The 16,834-nt window shown below is 38.1% G+C and overlaps 7 protein-coding genes across 7 annotated transcripts; 4 read left to right on the top strand and 3 right to left on the bottom strand.

Moving 5' to 3' along the window:
- Positions 1 to 378: 378 nt before the first annotated feature.
- On the top strand, positions 379 to 1,227 carry EV154DRAFT_543801 (40S ribosomal protein S23; the record flags this gene model as incomplete). The annotated part of the gene is made up of 2 exons (XM_051604570.1): positions 379 to 382; positions 681 to 1,227. The coding sequence occupies 2 exons, from the start codon at positions 379 to 381 to the stop codon at positions 1,112 to 1,114; spliced, it is 438 nt and encodes a 145-aa protein (XP_051457643.1). The 3' UTR covers positions 1,115 to 1,227.
- A 179-nt stretch (positions 1,228 to 1,406) lies between these two features.
- Positions 1,407 to 2,830, top strand: EV154DRAFT_464560 (uncharacterized protein). Its single transcript, XM_051597669.1, has 2 exons — positions 1,407 to 1,526; positions 1,584 to 2,830. Exons 1-2 carry the CDS (start codon positions 1,445 to 1,447, stop codon positions 2,606 to 2,608), a joined length of 1,107 nt encoding a protein of 368 aa, XP_051457642.1. The 5' UTR covers positions 1,407 to 1,444; the 3' UTR covers positions 2,609 to 2,830.
- Positions 2,831 to 3,016: 186 nt separating this feature from the next.
- On the bottom strand, positions 3,017 to 5,564 carry EV154DRAFT_464555 (tRNA synthetases class I, catalytic domain-containing protein). Its single transcript, XM_051597668.1, has 4 exons — positions 5,440 to 5,564; positions 5,246 to 5,366; positions 4,781 to 5,186; positions 3,017 to 4,717 (listed from the first exon to the last, which is right to left on the bottom strand). The coding sequence occupies exons 1-4, from the start codon at positions 5,489 to 5,491 to the stop codon at positions 3,107 to 3,109; spliced, it is 2,190 nt and encodes a 729-aa protein (XP_051457641.1). The 5' UTR covers positions 5,492 to 5,564; the 3' UTR covers positions 3,017 to 3,106.
- A 737-nt stretch (positions 5,565 to 6,301) lies between these two features.
- On the bottom strand, positions 6,302 to 9,287 carry EV154DRAFT_563542 (uncharacterized protein; the record flags this gene model as incomplete). The annotated part of the gene is made up of 6 exons (XM_051605792.1): positions 6,302 to 7,024; positions 7,093 to 7,846; positions 7,912 to 8,008; positions 8,066 to 8,074; positions 8,146 to 8,769; positions 8,840 to 9,287. The coding sequence occupies 6 exons, from the start codon at positions 9,285 to 9,287 to the stop codon at positions 6,302 to 6,304; spliced, it is 2,655 nt and encodes an 884-aa protein (XP_051457640.1).
- A 1,922-nt stretch (positions 9,288 to 11,209) lies between these two features.
- Positions 11,210 to 11,576, top strand: EV154DRAFT_420854 (mitochondrial ribosomal subunit S27-domain-containing protein; the record flags this gene model as incomplete). The annotated part of the gene is made up of 2 exons (XM_051595972.1): positions 11,210 to 11,486; positions 11,542 to 11,576. The coding sequence occupies 2 exons, from the start codon at positions 11,210 to 11,212 to the stop codon at positions 11,574 to 11,576; spliced, it is 312 nt and encodes a 103-aa protein (XP_051457639.1).
- Positions 11,577 to 11,809: 233 nt separating this feature from the next.
- EV154DRAFT_420702 (uncharacterized protein) lies at positions 11,810 to 12,914 on the bottom strand (the record flags this gene model as incomplete). The annotated part of the gene is made up of 3 exons (XM_051595966.1): positions 11,810 to 12,272; positions 12,405 to 12,520; positions 12,642 to 12,914. The coding sequence occupies 3 exons, from the start codon at positions 12,912 to 12,914 to the stop codon at positions 11,810 to 11,812; spliced, it is 852 nt and encodes a 283-aa protein (XP_051457638.1).
- A 2,207-nt stretch (positions 12,915 to 15,121) lies between these two features.
- EV154DRAFT_509038 (FAM50A protein) lies at positions 15,122 to 16,670 on the top strand. Its single transcript, XM_051601578.1, has 8 exons — positions 15,122 to 15,283; positions 15,346 to 15,515; positions 15,570 to 15,808; positions 15,861 to 15,922; positions 15,984 to 16,103; positions 16,166 to 16,285; positions 16,343 to 16,438; positions 16,495 to 16,670. Exons 1-8 carry the CDS (start codon positions 15,185 to 15,187, stop codon positions 16,537 to 16,539), a joined length of 951 nt encoding a protein of 316 aa, XP_051457637.1. The 5' UTR covers positions 15,122 to 15,184; the 3' UTR covers positions 16,540 to 16,670.
- Positions 16,671 to 16,834: the final 164 nt, after the last annotated feature.

The following is a 16,834-nucleotide window of genomic DNA, read 5'->3' as shown; positions in this document are numbered from 1 at the left end:
CAAATTATAATCAATCGATTAAGTAAGACTATTTTATCTCTAGAGGACATCACGTCTGTTTTAGTTTACGACTAGTCCAAAACCGATATTTGAATGATGTTCTCTAATTTTCTATAGGCTAAATATAACTGAATGAGATCAAGTTAGAAATACTTCTATGTGTATTGACAGTTCAGAATGCTAAAAACACGTGTTGTAAGCTTTGTTGTGAGTGAACATTATTGGGATTCCGAAAAACAAACAGGGTGTTCCAAAGAGTGACTGCTGTCCGGGCCGGATATTTTCAAGTCTAGGCTGGGCGACTGGGAACTGGTTTCGATATATGTCAAACGCTCAGCAAGATTGATAATAACCTTCTTCTAAAAATATCTAGCAATAATGGGTAAGAGCATATACCAATTTACAAAATCACGGAACAAATAGTCAAGAGATGGAATGAAAATACAACCATGGATGAACAAACGGCAATGATGGATACACAAATGGATGGATGATTTTTTTTTGCGAAAGAAGCTACGAAAATATTTTTTTTTTTGCTTGTTTGCTATTTACCATGTAATGAATGGCGAACGAACGAAAAGAAAGTCAACAATAACCATGACAACCGACATCTCTTGACTATTTTCCTGACTGTAATGCTAAATGACATTGGAAAATTAAACCATTTTGATTTTTTATAGGTAAGGGACAACCTAGAGGTTTGAACGCAGCTCGTAAGCTCCGTATTCATCGTCGTGATCAACGTTGGGCTGATAAGCAATACAAGAAGAGAGCTCTCGGAACTGCTTTCCGTTCTTCTCCCTTCGGTGGTTCTTCTCACGCCAAGGGTATCGTCCTTGAAAAGATTGGTGTCGAAGCCAAGCAACCTAACTCTGCCATTCGTAAGTGTGTCCGTGTTCAACTTATCAAGAACGGTAAGAAGGTTACTGCTTTCGTTCCCAATGATGGTTGTTTAAACTATGTCGATGAGAACGACGAAGTTTTGATTGCCGGTTTCGGTCGTAAGGGTCGCGCTATTGGTGATATTCCTGGTGTCCGTTTCAAGGTCGTCAAGGTCGCCGGTGTCTCTCTTCTTGCCTTGTACAAGGAAAAGAAGGAGAAGCCCAGATCATAAATTATCTTTATCTACAACAACAAATGCTTCCTTTTTCTTTTTTTTTTTACTCTATTTCAAATTCAATCCTTAAATGTATTTGAAAGTAATAAAAATCTTTAAAAAATCAAAAACTCTAAATCATGTCTACGATTTTACACTTTACATACACATAAAACCAAGAGAAAGTCATGTTTTAAACCGCTGTAATTTGATTGGTCAAGCGTAATGGAATATGGTGGAACTTCATTTTTTGCATATAAAAAAAAAGAAAAAATCCCTTGCTATATTTTTTTCTTTTTATTTCTTATATATTTCCTTTGTGAAAAAAATAAATTATATTAAACAAATATGGGTAAAGATTACTATGCTATTCTCGGTGTTCCCAAGAACGCAGACGACGATCAAATCAAGAAGGCCTACCGTAAATTAGGTAAAGTAAATTTATTCGAATAATGAAATAAACATGATACTAATACAAAATATATAGCTTTAAAATGGCATCCTGATAGAAATAAGGATAAAGCTGATGTTGCCAATGCCAAGTTTCAAGAGATCGGTGAAGCCTTTGAAGTTTTAAGCGATAAAGATAAACGTGCCATTTTCGACCAATATGGTGAAGAAGGTCTGAAAGGACGTGCTCCTCCTCCAGATGCTGGTGGAGCCGGTGGCTTCCCAGGCGGCGGAAATTTCCACTTTTCTACAGCTGGTGGTCCAGGTGGTGCTAGTTTCCATCCTTCTGATGCCGAAGATATCTTTAAGCACTTCTTTGCTTCCTTTGGTGGTGGCGGAGGTGGTGGTATGGGCGGTATGGGCGGCATGGGCGGTATGGGCGGTATGGGTGGAATGGACGACGGTGGTATCCCCGGCTTCTCATTCTCTACCGGTGGTGGTGGAGGCGGTATGCCTCGTGGTGCTAGAGGAGGTCGTGGCTTTGGTCAACAACAACAACAACAATATGCTCAACCAGCAAAACCACCTGCTATTAAACGTCCACTTCCCATTTCTCTCGAAGATCTCTACAAAGGTGTTGTTAAGCGATTGAAGGTGACTCGTAAATTACGTGATGGTGCTACAGGCCGTCCGGTGTCAGCCGATAAAATCTTGACGATTAATGTCAAGCCAGGATGGAAAGCTGGTACAAAGATCAAGTTTGAAGGCGAAGGTGATGAACTCGATAATGGTCAAGTGCAAGACATTGAATTTATTGTTGAAGAGAAACCTCATCACCAATATAAGCGAGAAGGTGATAATTTACGTATAACCCTTCAATTGACGCTTGTCGAAGCTCTTACTGGATTCCGCAAAACTATCAAAACTTTGGATGATCGTACTTTAAGCGTTAATAATACCAAGTCTGTTATTCATTCTGGACAAGAATCGCGTGTTGCTAATGAGGGTATGCCCAATTCTAAAACTGGTAGAAAAGGTGACTTAATAATCACCTACGATGTGAAGTTCCCCACAACTTTGACGGATGAACAAAAAGAAGGCATTAAGAAAATTCTCGGTTAAAAAAAAAATCTATCACCTCATTTTGTATTTTTAAGCTGGTATTTTTTTTTTTTTTTTTTTTTTTTGCTCATAAAAAAAGTACATACACACGCACACATATCTCTTTTTTTTCCATCTAGATATCTCATAATCCCCCTTCCCCTCCTACCCTCTTCACAATCAATGTATATAAATAATACACTTATCTTTTTTTTTTTAAAAAAAAAATTTGATGTTCCCTAACAATCTTTTGTTTTCTTTATTACATCATGATTTAAATCGGAGTGTTTAAGATTTATTTAGTGATACTTTGTGCACACTCGTCATAATTGTATTCCCCAATAAGGTGCTTCAACTTACGAGAAGTTTATAAAGTTTCCGAGTGACAGAGATAAAAAAAATCTCTTGCTACTCACATAGAGTGATGCATTTATTTATTAAAAAAAAAAAATGTAGTTTTATTGAGAGGTGTATGAACTTTTTAAATAACAAAAATGAATTTTATACATGTAAGAAAACTTATTTCTTGGGAGTGGAAACATCAGCCTTGGAAGCCATGGTAGCAGCCTTACCATCGGGGATACGAATAAAGTGAGCAGGCTCAGTAGCAGTAGCAGGAGCATCCAAGATAAAGTAACCCTTACGCTCGAATTGCATGATATCACCCTTCTTCAAGCTTCTGACGTTACCATCAGCAAGAGCAGCAATCTTGAACTCACTCACGGGAGTCACCAAATCCTTAACCTCATCACCATCCTCAACCTTCTTCTTGGTGATCAAGTAATCATAATCAAGCAAGAGGATCTCAGAGACATCACTATCGTCGGTCAACCAAGTCAACTTCTTCTTGGTCTTCTTGAAATCACCAGCAAGATGAAGTTCTAAATCAATGCTGGTAACCTCACCTTGAGCATCCTTGACAATCTTACGCACAAAGACATTTCCCCAATCCATCAAGGTGACTTCCTCACCTTCCTCAAGAGACTTGGCATCTTCTTGATCCAAGTAGACCTTGGGACCGTAATGTGTCTTCTTGTTACCAAGTTCGGCATTCTTCTTGTGAAGAGGATGTTCCTTGATCTCAGCAGTGGCACCTTGTACGTTACAGACAACGGCACCTTCCTTAAGAACAGCAACGTATCTGGGAGCAATAGGATCAATGATCTTTCTGTTCAAAGCCCAAATCTTGTCCCATTCCAAAAGCATGGTGTTTTGAGAAGCACCTTGCATCAAAATATATTGCTTCAAGGCTTCGATGGTCAAACCACGACGACGGATACCACGGACAGTAGGGAAACGAGGATCATCCCAACCAGTGACAAGACCTTGGTCAACAAACCATTGAAGCTTTCTCTTAGAGAGAAGAGTATATACAAAGTTGATTCTACTGAAATCCCAAATAGTGACCTTACGGAGACCGAGGGCTTGGATCATCCAGTCGTATTGAACGTTACGATCACGGTATTCGTTGGTTCTTAAAGCATGGGTAACACCCTCAAGAGAATCAACAATAGGACAGGCAAAATCGTAGGTAGGGTAGACCTTATACTTATCACCAGTGTAATGATGAGGAGTCAAGTTACAACGATAAATGACGGGATCACGCATGGTACCGTTAGGACTGTTGTAATCGATCTTGGCACGCAAACAGTTCTTTAAACCTTCTTCAGTACCCTTGGCCATCTCCTCAAAGCGACGCAAGTTCTCCTCAATAGAGTTATCACGACACTTGGAAGCAATACGAGCAGTACGTTCTTCACGCATTTGCATTTGTTCGGTATCGTCACAGAAAGCCTTACCTTCCTTAATCATCTTAAGAGCAAGCTCGTACATTTGGTCAAAGAAATCAGAGGTGTGAGAAACAATGGAAGAATCAACACCGATTAAAGCAAGATCCTCCTTGATGGATTCCTCATATTCAGCCTTCTCCTTACTGGGGTTAGTATCATCGAAACGAATGATCAATTTACCCTTATAGGTATCAGCAAAGTATTGGTTCATGAGAGCAGCCTTGGCATGACCAATGTGAAGATAACCAGAAGGCTCAGGGGGGAAACGAGTACAGACCTTACCCATCATGGCGTTGGTCAAACCAATCTCAAACTTACCTTGATCAGCAGCCTTGGAACCCTATCACAAATGTCAGTTAAAACTCTTCGTCTATTTACCATATCCACATATATATTTTCTTACCTTGTTGGCCTTTTCGGCCTTTTGGACAGCGGTTAAGGCATATTCGGCAGATTCGAGAGAAGTAATGTATTCGAACCAACGGACAAGATAAGCACCGAGAGTTTCGGGCTTGGTCTTGACAATACGGGCAAAGACAGGAGAAGCTCTCAAGGTACCCCAGATCACGAAATCAGCAATGGTGGGTTGATATCCAACAATGTAAGAACGAAGGGTCAAGTACTTGTTGAGTTCCTTGTAGGTAGCATCCAATGCCTTGAAATCGGTGCTGGATAACTTGGTTTCGGCAAAGTCTAACCATTGATCGATCAAAGTGGAGCTAATAGGTTCCTCAGGGTTATAAAGACCGGCTTCGGGGTTGAGTCTGGCCAAAAGTCTAGCAATGGCATTGGTGGTTTCGTAGGTCTCACTGTACAAACTTTATGTTAGTCCTTGCATATACACACAACGACAATAAAAAAAAGTTACCCATTGTATGTAACGGAGGCAGAGGGCTTAGAAGCACCTTCTAAGCTCTTTCCTTCGCGAAGTTCGATCTCGACAGATCCCTTCTTGACAGCATTAACCTGAGCAGCAACAGCGAGAACCCCTACACATTTCATTTTATTTTATTTTTAGTCGCGTCCACGTCAAAAAAAGATATATCGTAAAAAAAACCCTACCGTAACTGAAAGGTGATGCTTTAGAAGCAACAACAAGTTTCAAAGCACTCATTATCGTAGATAAAAAAAAGTATAAAGAACTTTGTGGAAGGACTCACCCCTAACCCGCTCTTTAACAACAACAGAAAAAAAAAAAAAAAAAAAAAAAAACGTGACTTCGTTTTGACTCATTCAAGCTCACTCATGTTTCCTACATGAAAGCTGGTGAGAAATCACGCCAGTTACCCTTACCCGGGTAATCCGATTTTGTATTTGGCCTTTAAACTATAAATTAGTATGTTTGATTGTAAAAGTCTAGGCATTTTACCTCTCACATGATGTACTTTCTACAAGTAAAATACCTCAAAAACTAAAAAAGTTTTCCGTCTTTTCCCACCCGGACTTTACACCTTTCTTGGAAAGAACAGGTCAAAGTACGTAGACAGTGTCCCAACCACTGATATATCCAATTACTTGAGATACTCATTAGAGAATAATATATATACTTTATGAAAAAGATATAATATGTGCGTGTGCAGCAAGAAAATGTCGTTTCTTATTATTGTCACACCACTACTAGCGTACCCTCATTGTTGACAAGGTCTTTGATTATCAATGCAGTAATCCACACTCTCGCCTAAAAGAGACTCATTGTCTGGATCCAACCCATAAAAACGATCCTGGGAACACAAAAAGGGTAAACATATAACAACTGTAACTTCACCTTTGCTGAATAAACATGACATGATACTAAAATATGCTGCACAGCTATACTTGCGACCAAGTATTTTAGTGACTTGAAGGTTAAATTGACATTCGAGCTACTGATAAAATATTAAAAAAGGTATATGTTTATTTCGTGGCTCAGATCCTCTATTTGAAACTATCTATTCAACTTAGCATGCTGAGGTGCTTCTAATTTAACAAGCGGCATGGGATTTGCAATTTCTCTTGGTACAACTAATTTGCCCAAGGTGCTCTTAATCTCTTTGACGCTCACGCCCGCCTCCTTCAACTCCTTTTCTTCTTCTGTCTGAGACCTCTTTTTACCAAAGATGGAGGAAGAATGAAACATGGAACGAGGTCTCGTCTCCTGTTGTTGCATCATTGCGGTCGTTTCTGATTTGGATCGACTGGCGGTAACACTACCGCTACTAAAAAAACTATTGAGTGTGGAGCGTCGATTGGACAATGTGGGTGTAGAAGCAGTGGAGTCTATCCCTGTGGATGCAATAGATGCTCTTCCTAAAGACAGTGAACTATAGGCCGATTTTGATGATGCTGCAGCCGTTGCGTTAGCAATAATATCTGCAATCATATCAAAATCAGACGATGTGGGTATATTATGTTTTTTATTGCTGTCGTCGTCGGAAGAACGCGGTGTATCATTGCCCGGTGTATTGGGTCCACCCGTGGAGGAAGACAAGGTGCGTTCGGGTGTGGTTTCTCCCAAACCTGGATCCTCCTGAACGGGTGATTTTGAAAGTTGGATAGATGCCTTTCCTGAGGAAAGTGAAGATTGTGAATTTCTTTTCCTTAGTGATGCTGCATCCAAATGTTTATTCTTGATGTCTCCTGCAATGATGCCTGTATCTATCACGGTTTCCTAGAACACAATACACAAAAAAATGAGTTCTCTATTGGGATTATGCCTTATATAAGACTATGGGTTACCTCTTCTTTTTCCTTGACGGGTAACTCTTCTGATGTTACAACAAATCCAGCACGTTTTAATAACTTGGGCATGGTCGATCTGTAACTCAAATGACCCGTCACCAAATCCGTACAATCTAAATTCTGCACGCGATTTCCTTCAATGTGCGACAATGGTCTAAGTCCCGCAATGTTTCCCAGTCCCGCTGTGGAAGTTCTGAACAAGAAACCCAAAAGCCAATCATTGGTAGCATAACCATTGACAAATCGACCCGAGACAATCGTGGTACATTCATTCCATTCAGCCTTAGATCCACTGACGGGTGTACCAAACAATGCCACGTTTTCAACCAGCCCAAATGCCTTCATTCGAGCCAACTCTAACAAGCAAAAGAAAATCACGCGTGCTCCTAAAGAGTACCCTACTAGTGTGATAGGTCGCGCTCCCAAGTTTCGGTTCATCAGGGCGTCGGCTAAGATCAGTCCTGCTAATCGAGATCGGTCCAAGGCATTGGCCCAAGGATTATCCACCATGTAACCTAATTTTGTTAAGGCCAGTGGGAAGGCCAGTCCTGCTAAAAGGGCGCCCATAATCGTGTGCGCTAACGCTTGTTGGATCGAGAATGTCACGGCCTCTGTGGCAAAGATTCGAAACGCGCTGCCTAATTCTTCCAGCATCTCGGGTTCCCAGTAAAGCGTATAATGATCTCCCATTAAATGATCGAGTGTACTGAATGGTAATGATGCTTCATCTTTTTCAGTATTTGGTAACCATCTATTTCATATTTCATGATTAGTAAATAAAAAGGGGGCAAAAATATTACTTTATATTGTAAATACCCAGTGATACTGATTATGCAGTTAACATTTTCATCTACATGAACTGGGAGAAATTCAAATGTATTGATGGTCTTCATTCGTCGATTCATACTTTTTCCTGCGGTATACATACAAATTTAATATACAAACGAATTTTGGATTAACTATAACAAACCTCCAATTCCTGCAAGAAAAAAAAATTACTAGTCAATAAGTGAACCGACATTTAAGCTTTTTTAATTGTTGTTAACTTACTTCCGCCTGCCACGGTGGCACCACCCGTAATTAAAGCAATACCGGCGGTACCCCCCAAAAAGCCTCCGGTACCTGTTACACCCACCGTAGTTAAGATGGCACCAATTCCACCGGCGATCACAGGCGCCATTAAACCGGCACTTAAACCCAGAATCAAGCCGCCACCGATGGTTGCCAAGCCAATCATGACATAACGTTTCTTTTTACGTTGTTTATTGCGACTGTGACGTTCTGAATCGTTCTTGACAAATCCTTGTGCGTCGACATTGGTCATGGTCATGGTAGTCATGGTGGTGGCAACACTAGTTACAGTTTCTGTCTCCCAGGCGCTGTCCTGTAACAAATGTTGAGCGATTCTCTTTTCGAAACCAATGACTTGGAACCAATCCAACGAAAGATAAGAAGCAATGCGTGCCACAAAGACTCTGGAACGAGCGTCATAATTCTCTGTGCTGAGACAGATGAGAAATAAGTCGCACATGACGGTCCAACAAAGGTCGATGGTGATTTTATCGCTGGAGGATTTTAATTGAACTTCGGCCGTGTCACCTTGAGAAGTGAATTGGTGCACTAAATCTGTGGGTAGAATTTCATGCTTGGATAACGATTCGACCATTTTGATTTCTGTGTTTATAAAAGGTAAAAAAAAATTGAGTACACAAAAGGAAAAAGCGTGAATTAATTTATTATCTACCATCGCTCGAGATGTCCATGTGGGAGAATATCATTCGCATTAATTTTCTCTGCCAATTATCAGCACTCATTCTGGCATAGGTGAAGTCTTTACCCTGAAAATCATATACAACTTCTAAACTAGTGAGATAACATAGACTGACATAAGCGATCTTTTGAGTTTCCGAGAATACATCCTTAGTTTCTTGAATACGAGGCTCGTCGTTATCAAATGCGGTTGTGTCATCATCGTCGAGTTGGATAGGCTCCATTTCAAATACACGAGAGGTGGTCAATATGGGTTGAACGCTGTCTGGCACTTGGGGTAAATCTGCTGCCCAGGCCCGAATTGCATTAGGTTTGAGTTCTAATTTGCTGGAATAGAGTTCATTCTGCTCTGCTAATAATTCAGCTGTAAGTGGGTGGTTGTCTTTGGCAAAGAGAGTGTCATTGTCTTGTGCATTGCTCATCTTGTTCTATGTAAAAAAAAAGAGAAAGGGAAAGGAGAGAAAAAAGTCTGGAGCGGAGGAAGGAAGAGGAGGGAAGGAAGAGGAGTAGGCTGTAAAAAGGGATAAGAAAAAGAAAAGAATAAAAAAGGGAGACTAGGCAAGTGTATGTCTCTCTTTCATTTGCCAAGTATTATTATTATCGTCGGGATAATATATTTTTATTACACTGGTCACACAAAAACTAAGATTACATAAAAATAGAACATTTTAATAAAAGTTTGGGTTCAGAGCTTTTTTTTCTTTTGTCTCGGCTTTGGGACAGACTGAGAGGAGACTGAGACATTTTATCCCCTCATTTATGTCAATGGCAACTGCTCTTTAACTAGATATCACTCAACTGGCAATTAAAACTCTCGGAAACGCCTAGTCAGCTGAGTATCAAATACTTAAAGATCGACACCACCTTGTCTTATTTTATCTCTTGGGGTTTTCGGACCTTTTCAAAAACAGATTCGGATGTCTGAAAAGGACGTCTGAAAATCATCTAGTTCATTGATAAAAGATCTTTGACAAACCCTCTTATAATGGACTTAAAGGAAAGTCTCCGTAAACTTTAGAAGAAATCAATTCAGAAGTGTATGAATATATTGTCCTACCACCATCTATAATTGGCAAAAGCTACGGATACGGATACGTCCAAATTTTACGCCTATGCACATGATAATTCGTTTCACATCTATTATCTATCCTTTCCTGTCTACATGATGTATGCTTTATATTAATATAATGGCCCTGTCATAAACTTCATATATTCCTAAATCTATAATAAACAATTTCCAAGTGTAGTACTATCTACATGTATTCTAAGGATGGTTTACATTTTAGATCACAATCAATATTTGTAAAGGCCAAATGAAGCTATTTTGAATAAATAATTATCTCATCCTGACACAAACCAGGTTTGTTTATCATTTTCATTATAAATACAACCCGGTCGCTCACTTTTATCTCTATTTTTTAGCATAATCTTACAAAAATTTATAGGATGAAATGATTACGGTCAAAGACTAAAACTACTTGTAATACTCATCATAAGTATTGCAGCCAAAGCCCGAAAATTTGACAAATAATTGCATACATACAATGAATTGTAATTTTTGGAGAGTAGTTTGCATGATAAAATATACACTTGTCTTCTTTGTTGCATTAGATATTCATTGATAAAACTATCAATTCAGATTCTTTGCATAACTAGAAGAGTTATCGTCATCCATCTTGGATTTCCTCTCTTATCTGAAGTATAATTGGTAGAATACTTTATTCCTCATAGAGTTACAAACTATATTTGATCGATGATTGGGACCCCAAAGTGATAAACTATATTTGATTAATGTTTTGGGACCCCCTACTGTAATTAAATCTTAATTATTTGTGCCATCATTTATAGTTCCATCCTTTAGCAGCTGTGCGGGGAGACAAATTGATAAATGAGGGGTTTTATTCAAGTGAATTGTACTCGGTGCATTTTTTTTTTTTTTTTTTTTTTTTTTTTTTTTTTTTTTTTTTTTACCTTTTTACAAGCTGAATATGGCTTTCCATGTCTCTGCTTGAGACAGTATGCATGCTTGTATTAAATACAATTGCATTTAATTACAACGTGCCCATCCCCCTGGTCTTGGGGTAATTTCAAATAGGGCTTTATTCTCTTTGTCAAACAAATAGTTACCTGTTTTTTGTATCCTTTATATTCAAACACTACTTCATAAACTATCTTTATAAAAACAAGCTAGTCATACTCCTATACTACATAGCGTTGTCATGGTAAAATACGAGAGTTTTTGACAGGTGAAAAGCTAGTCACAAACGGGTCACACAGACAGCAACATAAAAAAATAATGATACCGGGGGCTCTTTGAAAGACCCCCCTTTTTTTTTGATACAAAATGAGTCAAGCAACTACAAGATTAGGGCAATTGACACAATTATCGTGCAAGGTATTTTCGAATGTGTATAACCCTAGCTGTGCACGTACTGGTAACAAGGTGCTTCGTCAACGTTTGATCGGGTCTTCTTTGACCAGTTATAATCCTCAAAAGCTTGTGCATTTCAGAGACATTCAAGCTTTGTATCCTCAACTTGGACTTGTTGATTTGGACGAAAAAGAACGACTTGATGAGATTGCCAGAAGAAAGAGAAGAGGAAAGGGTGCACCAAAGAAGGGTAAGTTGCAATGGAGATGGGTGAATGCTCGTATTAACAAATATCCATTAACTAGGTCAAGGCAAGCGTGCTTCCAACAAAAAGAAATAAATTACGAGAAAAAAAAAGAAGGGGAATTTTTGACTTTTTTTTTGTTTATTGTTGTTTGGGTTTTTTTAATGGTTGATCTTGCTTTCCTTGTAATTTCTCGTGTTTGGCGACAAGTCTAGCATATCGTAGACCACAAGCATTACATAAGCTTTTTTTATATATTTTTTTGTTTTTTTTTACAACAACAAAAATTGGTTTTATAAAAAAATTGCATGAAAAAAAAATTTATACACTTACGTTTTATGCCCAGAGGGACCTCGACGCCATTCAGGACTTTTATTGGTCTGACAATTTTCACATTTTTTCTCGTAGGCGCCAAATCGACCTCGCCATGCTTTGGGCTCAACTTGTGTAGCCTGACCTGGAGCGACGGTATGCTTAATGGGTGTGATCTGAAACGAACTAAAAGTTAAACGTTCATACCGGATGATAATTCTTTCGAATTGACATATTCCATACGTCGGTATGTGATGGGTTGAACTCAAATGGGAATGTTGCGTACACCCCGTCTTGTTGGCATCGTCCACTCGTTTTTCCATCTCTTGTTTACTCAACACCGTGGCTAACTCATTTACTTCCTGCATCTCTTTGCTCAAGGGCCACGACATAATCCCTTGGCCCGTCTCTGTATCATATAATTGAAATATACGAAAGAAATCAATCCCTTCCGGTAAACCAAGACTTTTCTCTAGTTTACTGCAATTCTACACGTAGTGGTTAGTCTTGATTTATTTGATACAACACAGAAACTTACATCGACTAGGTGACTGCTGCCATGACAAACCTTATTCACATCATCTAAATCGGTCTTTTAGCAAGATCCAAAACAAAGGGGAGCTTTTTTTTTTTTTACCTGTGTTAGGGCAATGGAAAAAGGTCAAGATAGTGTTGTTGGTGGCTGTATACATTACAACATCAGTGATATCCCAATCTACCGCATCTGCCTGTGGAATTAAAAAAAAGCATCACGTGTTAAATACATATCATGTTTAACGAAACAAAAAGTGAGTACTTGCTGCCTGTTGATAAATAATGGATTGGATGCTTTTTAAGCGACACCTAGACATATAAAATTAAATAAAGAAAGAAAGAAACATAAGGGAGTGTATACCTGGTTACAGCACCAGCGAGTGTCTTGATTTTAACGAAATTATAAAGATCAGTTTGTGCCATCGACCGTTCATCGGGATGAATAAACTGGAGTAGAGATTGCGAGAGCAAGATGTCACCAGCTGTTTTGCCTAATCCTATTTGAGTGTCCGTTATAAAGTCAGGCAAATAAATAAATTTGAACTTTTCTAGTGAAAGCAAAGCCCAAAAGCAACAAGACACTGACATTAACAAAAAAGAATGAAGAAGAAAAGCGGCGGCGGAAGCGGCGTCGTGGCGGAGGGATAATAAATAAAAAGTATGACGCAGGAATTCATACATCTCATAAGACGACGGATCTACAAAATTATGCATGCATCCAAATAAGTATTTTAAATCACAACTCTTTTGTCCAGTGATGATCTCAAGTAGAATGTTTGGGTTAAACGTGTTTTTCTCCTTGGATTGCTCTCAGTTTTTACCTGCTAAACTTTGTGTCTTATATGAGCAGAGGTGAGGTGACAACTACTGTCTACTTGTGAGAGTAGAAGTCGTGTCAGGTTTTTCTGCTGATGGGCGGATCTCTTCTCTGTATGTCCCTAAATCGATCAACACTTTCGGCCGGCCCTGAAGAACTATCCCCTAAAATACCCATTACTCAAAGTCGCTTAATTTTTTTTAGTGCCCACTTCTAAAATAGGCATATAAACGGCCTTGAATACATCCTATTCATGAACGAGATCTGTATTCTGCTGTAAGAAGTGGAAATTTCAAAGGAATTAAACTAGGATAATTCTCATTCCCGGAAAAAAAGAAAACTAAAGATTAAGCTTTTGGTCTTCAAAGGTTAAATTTGTACCTAACAAGAAAGGAATATACGGTACGTTAGATTAACTACATACTTTTTTGTGTCTTATCTTTTCCACAACAAAAATTATCAGTGATGAACATATTTTTTAAAAACAGCAACTAGCTTGCCATATTGGTACTATATTCGTATAAATAACAGGTCTGTCACCAGAACACTTGTTTTAGTGTAGCGTTTGTTCTTTAAGAAGGCAGACGGGATCCCTTGTTTTTAATTTTTACCAAGTAGGCAAAAAAGAGATCCATAGAGACTGAGGAAAATAAAAGGACTTACAACGAAAAACGCGTTTAAACTTCTGAATTGAATTAAGATATAATACGCCCACAAATTTTGAAAATCACACATTTTAGACGGCCTAAGTCTAGGAAGTACTGAAGATCAGTATACACGCACATCATACCATACCTAAGCATACTCCTCAAGGATTTCCAACGGAATAAACCACCACCCAGTAGACACCGTGACTCTTTCAAAAGTTGACCATTTAGCGGCATTCCATGCTGTGATACCCTTGTTGAATATTTTGTTGTTAAAAAAAACCTAAGTGGTAAAAGAGAGGTGGGTCACATTCTGTATTATCACCTATTAATACAAAAACTGTGAGAAAATTTGCCATGGATGTTTCCGTTATGACATAATCAACTCGCCCAAATTAAAGTTTTGTACTATCTTGAGAACTATATGCTAAAACATACAAAATCTTGCTCTTTTAATCAATCCGTGTACACAAACCCTGACACGTAGCAGCAACTTTTTTCAGACGTTAAACGGTAACTAAGTAAGGAACTGTTGAAAATACTTTGATAGTATTCAAAGTAAACTAAAGTGTTGAGGGTTTTATTTTTCATAAAAAGGAAAAGTGAACTAAATTAGGGGGCAGATAAAGTTAATTACATCAACATAAACAAAACAAAAAGGCCTTCTATGAATATGTTACCAATAAAAGAGAGATTTATGGCTACTTTGCATGTGTAGGAGTGATAGCATTGCGACAATTTACTTGTAAGTATCAAAGGCTATAGCTTTTTTTAATTTGATGCTTCGTATGGGCGACAATCTAGTTAATTTAAGTAGCTTGTTTTTTAAATATTGTAAGATAATTTGTAGGGATGTGTGAATATTGCACTACAGTTGGTATATGTGGAGCTACTTAAAGGAGGAAAAATCTCGCTGGGGTTTTAATTGACGGGTTACTTTGGAGGGTATAGGGCATTCAATAGAAAATGTTATTATGCGATATGGCAGTGCAATTTCAATGCCCCTGAAGTTTAAAGAGCATATGGACAGACCTGATGCTTATTCCGGACATCAGATATTTGCTTTAATATCGGCATAGTAAGCACATTTTTTCTTCAAGCTTTAAATTGCTACAGATAACTTGTTTCATCCGAATTTAAATTTCAATTTGCCTGGAGAAAGTGTTTAAACATTTAAATGCTTATTGTGAGTAAAAATAGGTATTCATAATGCAGCTTGTTTAAAACTTTACGTTCCAAGCTTCTTGCAAGACTGATACCCAAAGTAAATAGACATTTTTGAATAAACCGTTTTAGAGATCTTTTTTTTTGTTTTTTGTTCGCAGTTTCATTTAAGCCCAGAGAAAATTTAAATTTTTTATTCCTGTTGTCTTTTCCCTTGCTTTATAATCACCATGAATTCTAAAGGTGAAGGTCATCGCCAGTCGATGCTTGAGAAGCAGCGACAAAAAATTTATGAGGAGTCTGAAAAAGAACGTCAAAAGAATGCCAAGGTTAGAGCTTTACAGTACACTGTCCCCTTTCCCCAATTATTGAAGAAACAAAATACATGTAGATGAGCGAAGTTCGCGTTGGATCGGACAAGTTTGTAAAGACAAAGACCGACATCGAATCCCAATTGAAGAGCAGTACGATTGGTCTGACAGAACTGAAAGATTACAGAAAGATTCGAGAGAATTTAGAGGAACAACAAAAAAGAGAAGCTGCTTTAACCGCACCTATCGGGTAAGCAATATCGTTAACGAAATTTATGAGCGTATATTTATAAATCATATGCAGTGATGATAAGAGAAAGAAAAAGAAGAAGAAGCAGCCTTTAAAGTTGTCATTTGCTGGTGACGATGATGAAGCAGAGTTAGAAGCAGAAGAGGAGCAAGTGGTATTTAAGAAAAGAAAGATGTTAAAAGATCCTACAATCGATACCAGCTTCTTGCCAGATAGAGAAAGAGAAGATAAGGAACGTATCGAACGTGAGGAGTTACGAAAGGAATGGATTTTGAAGCAAGAGGAGATAAAAAGTAATAGTTATAATATCTCTGTTTTAAATAATATACTGATCTTCTCCTACAGATGAGCAAATCAATATTACGTATTCATTTTGGGATGGAAGTGGACATCGTAAAGTAGTCAAGGTAAGATATTTGGCAACTGCTATGTTAGGATTTAACTCATAATTTCTTTCGGTATGAGTAGTGCAAGAAGGGCGACTCTATTCAGCAATTTTTAGAAGCTTGTCGTCAACAATTTCCTCAATTGCGAGGTGTCAATGTAGATAACTTATTGTACATCAAGGAAGATCTTATTATTCCCCATGTAAGGCTTTTCTTTTTTCTTTTTATATATCTATATGGGAATAAGAATTGACATGAATATAGCATTTTACTTTTTATGATTTCATCATCAACAAAGCCAGAGGTAAATCAGGTCCCTTATTCAGTTTCGATGTGCATGATGATGTTCGGTTAGTGAACGATGCTACGATTGAGAAAGACGAGGTAAGCGATGACCTTATTCTATATTCGCTGTTCCATAAATCTAACTTTATTATGTAGTCTCATGCTGGTAAGGTAGTCGAAAGATCGTGGTACGAAAGAAACAAGCATATCTTTCCCGCTAGTCGGTGGGAAGTCTTTGATCCTGCTAAATCTGTAAGTGATATTTCGTAGGATTATTAGATAGAGAACTGACATAATATCTTTACTAGTATGGCAAGTATAAGATCAAGGATACAGGTCAAAAAGTCATGTAATTTGAAAATTAAAAATATAATAAAAAACAGCAACAAGGACCTTTTCAGTTTTGTAAATAAGAGAAGTTGCTACACAATCAGTGGATTTGAAGGATTTGAAATCCGGAAACTGAGAAACGTCTTACAAACAATCGAAATATGTGCAGCCATAATGCGCGAAATTCTTAATCAAACGTCATATACCATAGCAATCTATCGTAACTTATTGACGAGATTATTCGGAAAAACTTTGTTTCTATTTAAAGCCACTACACAAACAATAATTCGCTTAATGAATTGATCCTGTAAACTGAAC

Source organism: Mucor mucedo, assembly GCF_025094135.1.
Source record: "Mucor mucedo strain NRRL 3635 chromosome Unknown EV154scaffold_45, whole genome shotgun sequence".
Taxonomy (NCBI): Eukaryota; Fungi; Mucoromycota; class Mucoromycetes; order Mucorales; family Mucoraceae; genus Mucor; species Mucor mucedo.
Note: the sequence above shows the minus strand (reverse complement) of the source record. Positions and strands in the feature narration are given on the sequence as shown.

Coding starts and splice junctions, on each gene's coding strand:
- EV154DRAFT_464560 (XM_051597669.1), top strand. CDS start 1,445: ATGGGTAAAGATTACTATGCTATTCTCGGTGTTCCCAAGAACGCAGAC. Junction 1,527..1,583: donor GAAGGCCTACCGTAAATTAG/GTAAAGTAAATT, acceptor CAAAATATATAG/CTTTAAAATGGCATCCTGAT.
- EV154DRAFT_464555 (XM_051597668.1), bottom strand. CDS start 5,491: ATGAGTGCTTTGAAACTTGTTGTTGCTTCTAAAGCATCACCTTTCAGT. Junction 5,367..5,439: donor AGCATCACCTTTCAGTTACG/GTAGGGTTTTTT, acceptor TGAAATGTGTAG/GGGTTCTCGCTGTTGCTGCT. Junction 5,187..5,245: donor GCCTCCGTTACATACAATGG/GTAACTTTTTTT, acceptor AAGTTTGTACAG/TGAGACCTACGAAACCACCA.
- EV154DRAFT_509038 (XM_051601578.1), top strand. CDS start 15,185: ATGAATTCTAAAGGTGAAGGTCATCGCCAGTCGATGCTTGAGAAGCAG. Junction 15,284..15,345: donor AACGTCAAAAGAATGCCAAG/GTTAGAGCTTTA, acceptor AAATACATGTAG/ATGAGCGAAGTTCGCGTTGG. Junction 15,809..15,860: donor GAAGCAAGAGGAGATAAAAA/GTAATAGTTATA, acceptor CTTCTCCTACAG/ATGAGCAAATCAATATTACG.